Source organism: Furipterus horrens, unplaced genomic scaffold, assembly GCF_987537825.1.
Source record: "Furipterus horrens unplaced genomic scaffold, mFurHor1.1.pri manual_scaffold_11, whole genome shotgun sequence".
In the NCBI taxonomy this organism is placed as follows: Eukaryota; Metazoa; Chordata; class Mammalia; order Chiroptera; family Furipteridae; genus Furipterus; species Furipterus horrens.
In genome coordinates, this window is record NW_028327181.1 from 16,389,082 (window position 1) to 16,399,506 (window position 10,425).

Genomic DNA, 10,425 nt, shown 5'->3' on the forward strand with positions numbered 1-10,425 from the left:
GAAGAGAAGATGGCTTTGAGAATGGCTGGCATTGAGGAAGCTGGAAGGAAAAAAGCAGGCACACAGGAGTCTCAGATGGTGGCAGCGTGGGAGAGGTGTGGTCTACCTTTGAGATGGAGATGGGCAGGTCAGGAGCTACAGCAATTCAGGAAGAGCTCCCTGGATGTGAGTAGTATTGCAGGGGCTGAGGGAGGGGTGGGGAACGTGACTCCTTCCACATTTGCTCGGGAAGAGAAGGGAAGGAAAAGGAAATGGCTTCAGAGTAACAAGCCAGAGATGGAGGCCTGGAAGGGGAAAATAGCAAATGGATTTATCTGGAAACATTTGGGTAGGAAGAGAAAGAGGTTAAAGTGTAGACAGAGAGCAATGAGGATGCTGATTCTCAGGGGAGGGGAATGTCAGGAATACAGAGCCAGGTGGTCCAGGAGGAGGTCGCTTATTCCCCTGTCACAGGCAGGAAGGATCCAGGTAGCTGAAGCCAGAGACTAGGAGGAAGGGCCAGGAGCAGTGCATCTGAGGGTGTTCACTTCAGATATCCTGGATCTAAGTAAATGGGAAGAGAGGATGGGAACATACAAGGGCCAGTGCCTAGTAAAATTAGAGACTTCAGAAGAAATTAGGGCTTAGAGCAGCCACTGGGTTGGGGGTCAGTGAACAAAGGATGGGCAGGAGATGGCAGCAGGGAGAGAAGAAGCCCAGGTGGCCTTTTGCTTTCTGTTGGTATTGGGACAAGGGAGTAACAGCAGGAGGGCCTGAGCTCGAGTCCAGGTTGGCTTCTGAAGCTGAGTGGGGATGGCCTGGAAGAAGAGCCAGTTCTATGGCCCAAATCCAGAGTCAGCGTCTGGTTGATTTACTGGCCATTGGCCTCAGCTCCTACTTCTGTTCTAGGCCTATTTGCATTCCATGTGCATCATCCACCGGGATCTGAACTCACACAACTGCCTCATCAAGCTGGTATGTCCCACCCCTCTCTCCCCAGGCCAGCCCTCTGGGCTTTCTTGTCACAAAGGAGACTGACAATCCCTTCTTGCTTTAGACCAGTGATATCACCTAGGACTCCTGTCTTGCCTTTCCTCTGCCTCCGATGCTTTCCTCTGTCTTCTGGGCTCCCAAACTCTTGGTGATACAATTCCACCTTCTCCTAGTAGCAGCCTTGGAAATCCTTTAGATAGAGGGGTTTCTGTATATAGAGCCCTGTCGCTTTTCTTGGTTTTGCCTCATGATGGTCCTGTAAAGCAGCTCACAGTGGAACCCATTTTATAGCTCTGGTGCCTGAGGCCACAGAGCTCCTGAATTTACAGTGACTGGGTTGGGGCCTATATTCTTTCCTCTGGCGGGTCAGCTCTGGTTGTTGTTATTCCTCCTGTTGACTTGCAACCTGGCTTCCTGAGTGTCCACCAAATTGCCCTGGCTTCACCCACTGGATCCACACCAAACAGTCTTAATCCCTTTTCCACATGACTGCCGAGTAGCTATTTGAAGAGCTTATCTCCCCCAAGTACCTCCCACTGAGTGCCTCCACCTTGTCTTTTTGGTCTTATCCTGATTCTAGCCATGGCCTTAAATGTTTGGGGGAACAAGGCAGGATGAGAAACAAACAAAACAAAAGAAATCCCCAGAACTGCCACTGAGGTCCACTCTCCTAAGTCTCAGAGCCTTACCCCTCCAGGCTCCAGGGGCTCCGCTGTGAGCACCCCCAGGCCCAGGGATTTGCAGAGTGGAGATACCAAATGGTTAGAAAACAAATGCTGAGTGTTGTCTGTCAGAGAGAACTCCAGCTGTGACTCACTCTGCTTTGCTACACATCTTTTCTCCCCTTTTCAATGACTTCTCTTGGAAATGTCCCCACCAAGTCCTGACCTGGCCCTTGTCCTACCAGGACAAGACTGTGGTGGTGGCAGACTTTGGGCTGTCACGGCTCATAGTAGAGGAGAGGAAAAAGCCCCCAGCGGAGAAGGCCACCAACAAGAAACGTACCCTGCGCAAAAATGACCGCAAGAAGCGCTACACAGTGGTGGGAAACCCCTATTGGATGGCCCCTGAGATGCTGAATGGTAAGTCCTGATGCCCTGAGGGTAAATGCTTCAGAGGGGAGTTAGGGGCCACATCCTGCAGCAGAGCTCTGGGAACTCCAGGAGAGGCCTGTGAAGTGTTGAGGCCAAATACCCAGAGCTGAACGCTGCATGATTTTTATTCCTTGCCAGGGTGGACCTCATAGTCCTTCCTCCCTGAGCTCAGGCCTACTAGTGGGTCAGTGTCCCACCTGAGGTCTGCCTTTATGCCCAAGGTCGGTGAGAGCTCAGGATCCTTATTCCCTGAGCTTGAGCCTTAATTCTCTATGCTGAGAACTGAAGTGTGGTGCCCTCTTGTGGATAATGCTCAAACCAGCCAGAGATGCTGGCTGGGACTCTTGAACCGCATAGGGTTGTGAGACCTCAGAAATGGTTCGATACAACCCTTTCTGGAATCTCAGGCCCAGAGAAATTTCATGATTTGCCCAGGAGCACACAGCTGGCTAATGGCTGAGTCCAGATGAACCCCGGTCCAGTTTTCTTTCACTATTCCATGCAGTTTCATCACGGGCAGTGTTATTTTATATCTTATCTATGCAGCCCACCCAGGGCTGTGGAAAGGTGAATGTCAGGTGGGAAGCCTTTGGGGCATCCCCACGGATCCTATTCTAGTCCTGGTTCTTGGCTGTGGTCTGGCTTGGCCCTGGACTCAATACAGAGCAGGTAAGGAACTAAACCTAACAGCCTTCTCTCTGTGTTCCCTAAGGAAAGAGCTACGATGAGACGGTGGATGTCTTCTCTTTTGGGATCGTTCTCTGTGAGGTGAGCTCCCGCATGTAGACAAGGCCTGAGGCAGCAGGCCTAACAGCTCTGCCCTGGCTCAGAACTGGGGCTCCTCCTCCTAAAGATGAGTAACTCACAATAAAATCAACACGAGTGTTGAATTGTACAGTTTATCTCACATCTATTTGTTGACACAATTAAGGCTCATTGGTTCCATGAGAAGGATGCAGCAGAGTTTCTTCAGGTGAGGAAACAGCCTCAGAAAGGGAAGGTGGCTTGCTTTTAGACACAGGATCAGTAAAGGGCAGGTGAGACTCCGAACTCAACTAGGAAAGGCAGGAGATTCATGTGGCTCTCTAGCCAGAGGCAACCCCTTTCCCTTCCCCAAGCCCTAGAGGTGTCTCCTCTCAGCCTGAAAGTCGAAGTAGCCACTCCAAGAAGTGCCAGTCCACCTGTGAGGTACAGAGTGAGTCTTGGAAACATTCCTGCCCTTGGAAGCTTAGCTTAGTCTATCTCAAAGCAATTAGTCGAACACATACATTCAGAGGTTTCTGTAATTCTTATCAAGTGGTGAGTGTGGTAGAGGAGAGACAAGGGATGATTGGAATAATGAAGAAAGGTTCTTTTAAGAATTGTTTTCTTGCCCTGGCGGTGTGGTTCAGTGGATTGAGTGCCAGTCTGCAAACCCATAGGTCACCAGTTCAATTCCCGGTCAGGGCACATGCCTGGGTTGCGAGCTAGGTCCCTAGCTGGGGATGTGGAGGGGCAACCTATCAATGTTTCTCTTCCTCTTTCTCCATCCCTTCCCCTCTCTCTAAGAATAAATAAGTAAAATCCTCAAAAATAAGTAACCTATTTTCTTAAATAGAAGCAGTTGAGCATATCCTGTGTAAAAAGCACTAGGCTTGCAGCAAAGGATTTCAGACATGAATCATAACCCAACACGTCACTTCACAGAGCCTGAACTCGGTCAGGGGACACAGACACAGAGAGACACTTCAGGGCTGGGTGGGATGTGTGGAAGCTGCCCTCCAGATTTGGAACCTTATGCTTCTGCTGCAGAAAGGCCTCTTCTAAATCCTCAGTGGTGCTCTTCCTCTCAGGAGCACACCTATGCTCCTCCCCCACCTCCGCCTCCCCACATGTTGCCATTGCCTTCCTCTCCCCTAAGCTCCAAGGACCCTGCTTTTGCCTCTGTAACTTGTTTCCTGAGCCCATTTCTTCTACCACTCACTTCTACCTCTGTGACTTTCTAAATAAAACCCTTTCTCTTATTTAAAAAAAAACTCTCCTCAATAATCAGACTCTCAGTTAAGAGACAAGTCTGGATTAGCATAATTTTGAGAGACAGGCTTAGGGGGGCAGGTCTTTAACCTCAGTTTCATCTTGTTCTGTTCATGCTTCCTGTCCACAGACCAGCATCTCTCTCCCCTCCTCTATGGCCACACCCTCTGTAGTCCGTTTCTGACCAGCCATCTTCTTATCTGCAGATCATTGGGCAGGTGTATGCAGATCCTGATTGTCTGCCCCGAACACTGGACTTTGGCCTCAACGTGAAGCTTTTCTGGGAGAAGTTTGTCCCTACGGACTGCCCCCCAGCCTTCTTCCCCCTGGCCACTATCTGCTGCAAACTGGAGCCTGAGAGCAGGTCGGTATCCTGCCCCTTCTCCCCAGCCTTTGGCTATCCCCAAGCCCTTCCCAGGCATAGGGGTGGTAGAAGCCTTGAGCTCAAAGATGTGGCTGTCAACCACTGAAGGTGCCCCAAAACACTCTGACATGCCAGGTTGGGGGGTGGGGGGTGAGAGCATAGTAGCAAGTGACCTGCGTGTAACACAGAGATACAGCCATTAACAGAAATTTTAACACAACTCACCCAGACTTCTACCATTCTAATAAATTAAGTGTCTTCATGTCTCCATATTTCCCTGTCCATGTCCACATACTCACTATAGATTCCGGTCTCAAATAGAGAAAAGTTTTATATTTTGCCCTGCATTTTCCTTGTTACCATCCAATCTCCTTGTTTAGCATTTTTGTTAATTACATGAAATTCTATTAAGAGGCTCTCTGAACATATTATAATATACATCATGTAGATGTTCAGATTTTTCCAGTTTCTCTTCAGTAGGTGTTACTCCAGTGAGCATCTTCATGCATTTAGCTAATTTCTTCCTTTAAAGAAATCTTTTTAAAATTACCTGAGCCCTGGACAGTGTGGCTCAGTTGGTTGGAGTGTCGTTACATAACCAAAAAGTTGGGAGTTCGATCTCCAGTTGGGGTGCATGAGAGAAGGCAACCAATTGATGTTTCTCTCCCACATCAACATTTCTCTCTTTCCCTTTCTCTTAAAAAGCAATGAAAAATGTCCTTGGGTGAGGATTTTTTTTAAAATCACCTTAATTTTCTCACATTATAGCTTTCATTATTACCAAAGTTACCCAGGTCTTTTCAAATTCATACATTAGAAAACTAGAATCTTTGTGCTTTTCTTTTTTTAAGATTTTACTTGTTTATTTTTAGAGAGAGGGAAAGGGAGGGAGAAAGAGAGGAAGAGAAACATCAATGTGTGGCTGCCTCTTGCATGCCCCCAACTGGGGACCTGGCCCACAACTCAGGCATGTGCCCTGACTGGGGATCGAACCGGAGACTCTTTGGTTTGTAGGCCAGCACTCAGTCTACTGAGCTACATCAGCCAGAGCTCTTTGTGCTCTTTTCTGCTATCAAAAATTATGTTTCTTTTAAAAAACAAATTCAAACATTATCAAAATACCTAGCACAGGAACTGTACAGTATTCCCTCACTTATCGGGGGTATTATGTTCCAGACCCCCCCCATGAAGTAAGAACCTTATATTTATTGTACACTCTTAAACCTATGTAACTTTAACAACATATGTATACAGTACCACAAAATCCTGCTATTTAGCGAAAAATCTGCGATAAATAATTAAATATATTTTTAAAAATCCCGCGATACAATGAGGTCATGAGAGGTGAACCACGATATAGCGAGGGACTACTGTACATCTTTTATAATCTCCTCATTAGTGTGTCCCACAACACTGTCCTCATTCCATCTCCTCAAGGGAACCAGTTGGCACATAATCTTTATTTTTAAATGATTTCCAAAGGTCCACTTTAGAGTCGGGATTGGCTAGTGGGAGGCTTTATATTTTGTTCTTTCATGGGCCAAAGGACTACAATCAGTAACACTAGAGTAAGAGCATGAGGAAAAGTGTGAATCTACACAATATTTGTTTGTTAATACCCCTTTTCTCAGTCATTCTAAATGTCTGTCTGTTCGTTTGAAAATATCTACTGAGTGACTACCATGTGTTAGGTACAGTCCTAAGCACTTGGGATACAGCAGTGAACAAAAAGGTGCCTCCCCTTCTGGAACTCACAATCTAACAAGGAGAGATAAACTATATTGAATATTAGAGAGTGACAGATGCTATTAACAAAATGTCAAACTACGGAAAGACTTGTTTGGGATACAAGTTATAAATTTAAATATGGTGATCAGAGTAGGCTGAGAAGGTAACAAGATGTTCAAGTAAAAACATGGAGGAGACGGAGGAATAAGCCTGAGAGGTCTTAGTATTCCAGGGCACCTAAGTTATATCCACAGCACTAGGAGCCCACTGTTTGCTTTCTCCTTGGGAAGAGATGCTGAGTCTATGAAATGCTCCTTCCCAGGCTGATCCATTGATGTGGAAACAGTCTGAGGACTAGAAAGGATCTTTTAAAAAGGCACTTAGTCCAATCCCACTTTTGATGATTGTATTTTTTCCAAGACATGTCAGGAGCTATTTTTCTCCTGGACTTTGTTTTCAAACTAACCCCTGGAGCTAGCCCACCATTCTTACAGTGTTATCTTTAATCTTCACAGCAACCCTATTTCCCACAGAGGCACAGGTTAAGGGACTTGCCCGAGGTCATACACCTAGGAAGCGGCTAAGTCACCTGCCTGGATGCTTTCTGCACCCCACCCCATGGCCCTACCCCACTTTTCACCTACCTCACTCCATTTTTTCCTAGACCAGCATTCTCAAAACTGGAGGACTCCTTTGAGGCCCTCTCCCTGTACCTGGGGGAGCTGGGCATACCGCTGCCTGCAGAGCTGGAGGAGCTGGACCACACTGTGAGCATGCAGTATGGCCTGACCCGGGACTCACCCCCCTAGCCTCGGCCCAGCCCCCTGCCTTAGGCAGGGCCCTCCTGGCTTCCTGTGGATTGGCACCTTGTTTAGAAGCAGAACAAGCCATCCCTACTACCTCCCCAGGAGGCGAGCCGGTGCAGCACCAGGGAAATGCATCTCCACAAGTTTTGGGACCTGGTTTCTGTCTGTAAATCCAACACTCGCCTGAAAGCTGTGAAGAAGAAGAAGAAAAAAAAGCCTGGCTCCTGGGCCAGGAGGAACCTGTTACTCCTCACCACTCGGGAATTCCCTAGGATTCCGGGCTCTTGCTTACACTAGTCATCGTGATCTGGACCTGCTGGGCAAGATTCCAGGGTGATCTGCCCCTGGGCTCTGAAGTCTGGTCCAGTGGAGGACAGGAGGACTTCAAGTGGTATAGAGTAGATGAGAGAAAGACTGGTGGCCAGGCTGCAATCCAAGGATGTGAAATGACAGTGGTGCTACCCTCCTTCCACTCCATGTGCTGCCCTCCCTTGGGTGGCGGTCGAGGGAAGAGCTTTTGAAGAGTCCTTTTATTTGTGGTGGAGCTGGCCAGGAGTCAGGGGGAGGGCTGGTTTCTGTTCACCTTCCAGTTCACATCAGTGTGGGGGGAGGGGGAAGTTTAAAACTCATGGTCTCAAACTTTACTGCTGCAGACTGGCTGAGAATTTCTGGGTTGACATCCTTTCTACCTGCAATAAGAAGTCACCCACAGTACAGGGAGAGGCTGGGGACTGGAAAGAAAGGCCCTGCCCTCTAGAAAGTCCACATCCTGGCTGCTGTCACTCATACCCTGGTGGACACCTCAGTCAGAAGCTTGAGACATTTTGCCTAGAGCTAGATGAGTTCTGGAGGATGGTATGGCTTGTCACAGGCTCAGTGTATAAGGCTAGGGGAGTGGGAATCTCAGCAGTCCCTTGACCTTGCAGCAGCCACTGCTCACCCTTCACCATGCCTGGTCTAGGCACCAACTTCGGCGGGAAGAGGTGGTGGCAGAGTCCCAGAGCTTAGATGCTGGGGGAGACACCTCCCTGAGCTGGGTCATCTGGTTTCTGCTTTCCCTGCCAGCTGGCCCACCTCACTAGCTCCTGGCTGCAGCCTCCTGAGCCACAGCCATGGGTGTTGAAAAGCCCTGGGGGCAGCCTCTACGTTGTCTCCCAGAGCTCCAGGAACACAACACAAATGTATTTGCCTCTTCCTAAGCATTGGTGAGCTTGCACCATATTTAACAAATTGGGAATGGGTTTGGGATATTGCGATGTGTGGTGGTTGTAATTGGGGGTGGGAGGGAGGAGGTGGGTGGGAATGATTTGGAAGAGTGGTTGCTGTTAATACTCTCTTGTTCTGTCTATTGGGTGATATGTGAAATACTGTTTATAGAACTGATGAATTGTGATATTAGATGTCATCTCCGGCTATGCTATGTAGACCATACTTATGTGTAGAGTGTACAAGCTTGTGGGGTTGAGCCCTTGGCTCCCAGAAGCAGCAAGGTCAGCATTGTGTGGCTGGTTGTGCCTCAGCTGTCCCCGGCAAGTGTGGGAGTGGTGGGCCCAAGTTGGACCATTGAGCAGACCAAATAAATTAAGCAGTTAACATAACTGACAATACTGAGAGTGAAAAGTGACTTGGGACCTGGCTAAGGGAGACTCATGTGGAGGGTCTGCTGGCCTGTCTATCAGGAAGTGCAAGGCCTCCCCTGCTCCTTTCTAGAAAAACACTTCTGGTCACTTTCAGGTCCAGGTTACATGACCCTCCATGGCAGGGAGTTCTTATGCTAATTCTAATCCCTTCTCCTTATGGGGACACCAACCTGCTCCAGAGAGTATGCACATCCCACCTGTGGCAGCCCAGTCCTTGAAGCAGATCTGATTCCCGCCTGCCAGCTGAGTCATTCCTTTGGGGTCCTACACTCCCACCCTCTAGTACACCTACACTTCTAGAGCCTGGTTAGCCTAGAGCAGCAGTCCCCAGCCATTTTGGCACCAGGGACTGGTTTCATGGAAGACAATTTTTCCACGGACTGAGGTGGGAGGGATGGTTTTGGAATGATTCAAGCACACTACATTCAGGCTCACCTCCTGCTGTTTGGCCCAGTTCCTAACAGGCCACAGACTGGTACTGGTCCATGGCCTGGGGGTTGGGGATCCCTGTCCTAGGGTTTTTGTAGGGCTGGGTGTCACCTTCACAATGGGAAAAAAATGAATGCAAGTTACCACACCCCTTGTGTTTTCCTACAAGTTCTTGAGAGGAAAAGACTCAGTTCTTCCGTACATAGGGCATGTTGAGGGGTGATCATTGGGCAAGACAATGCTACCTGGTAATGGTTATCCCAGGCATAATATAAATCTATACCCAAAGGTGATTTCTCCCAATGCTTGAGGAGTCCCATCTTAAGGGCATTATCTGGATTCTGGAAAAACATGCTCTGGGGTGCCCCTTGCTGTTAGATCTGCAGAGAAGTGTCTGGGCATGGGCAGAGATCACCCTTGAGTGTTCCCAGAGGCTGAGAGCCTGTTGTTGAAATCCCCTGCTGAAAGTTCCAGAAACACTCCCATTGGTAGCTGCTTCTGGAGTCCTAGGAGTGCCCCCAGCAGGGACCTTCCTCAGCCCAGAGCTGTTCCTGGCAGCCCAAGGACTCAACCCTACCCATCCTTCCTTTGGCTACTATAGCATGACCACCCACTGCCCATTTCCAGCCCCCACCAGGGGCTGCCTGGGTGTTCATTTTAACTGCTACCTCGGAAAGAATACAGATGGGGAGAGGATTTGCCGTGACCAATGGCCCATTGAGATGCCCACATACTTACCTTCCCTGCAGCTTCAACCTGAAGGATTCTTGGTGATGACTGCAATTACCAACCATGTAGCTTTTGCCATCTCCCAGCAACAGGGTCAGGGCCACACAGGTGCCGACAAGGTGACCAAAAGCTTCCCAATGTATGGGGGAAGTGTTCCTGACACCCACAAAAACTTGACAATGTGGAGCCTTTTTTTTTTTTTTTTAATTTATATAAGTCAAATGCAGAACAGCTTCCTGCACTTTTACATGCAGGTGTCAGAATGAGGTATATAAAACACATACACAGAGAAATGCTTTTATAGAAAAGTAGAAACCAGTAATGTTCTCTTCAGCATCACTAACACCAAGGGACCCCCTTGAGGCCTAGGTTCCCTCGGCAAATCACCCCTGGAAACATCCTGCTAAAGAGAATTATACCCACTAACCCCACTCTCCACATGGGGCAGTAGAAGGGCTTCGGGGAAGGAAGCTTTGTGGACAGGGAGCATTGCTAAGGCCTCCAAGTGTGACATCGGGACCTGGAGGCCCTGCGGAGCTGCTGGCACAGTGCAGCACAGTGCCGTGGGGAAACATACTCCCCTTGGCCAGGCTGGTAACTTCCTCTATGATCTTGGGTGTCACTTTTCCCCCTCTGGGCCCCTCTGTCAA

The 10,425-nt window shown here is 48.7% G+C and overlaps 1 protein-coding gene across 3 annotated transcripts in view; it reads left to right on the forward strand.

Annotated features, from left to right (window-relative positions):
* The window catches only part of LIMK2 (LIM domain kinase 2), a 56,359-nt gene extending 48,774 nt beyond the window's left edge, over positions 1–7,585 (forward strand). For all 3 annotated transcript variants that reach the window (XM_090257800.1, XM_090257801.1, XM_090257802.1), the window contains 5 exons: positions 889–954; positions 1,880–2,054; positions 2,779–2,834; positions 4,286–4,443; positions 6,836–7,585. In XM_090257800.1, the coding sequence (XP_090113926.1) occupies positions 889–954; positions 1,880–2,054; positions 2,779–2,834; positions 4,286–4,443; positions 6,836–6,980 (600 nt within the window). In that variant the 3' untranslated portion in view covers positions 6,981–7,585. The remainder of the gene's footprint in view (positions 1–888; positions 955–1,879; positions 2,055–2,778; positions 2,835–4,285; positions 4,444–6,835) is intronic.
* The last annotated feature ends 2,840 nt before the right edge of the window (positions 7,586–10,425 follow it).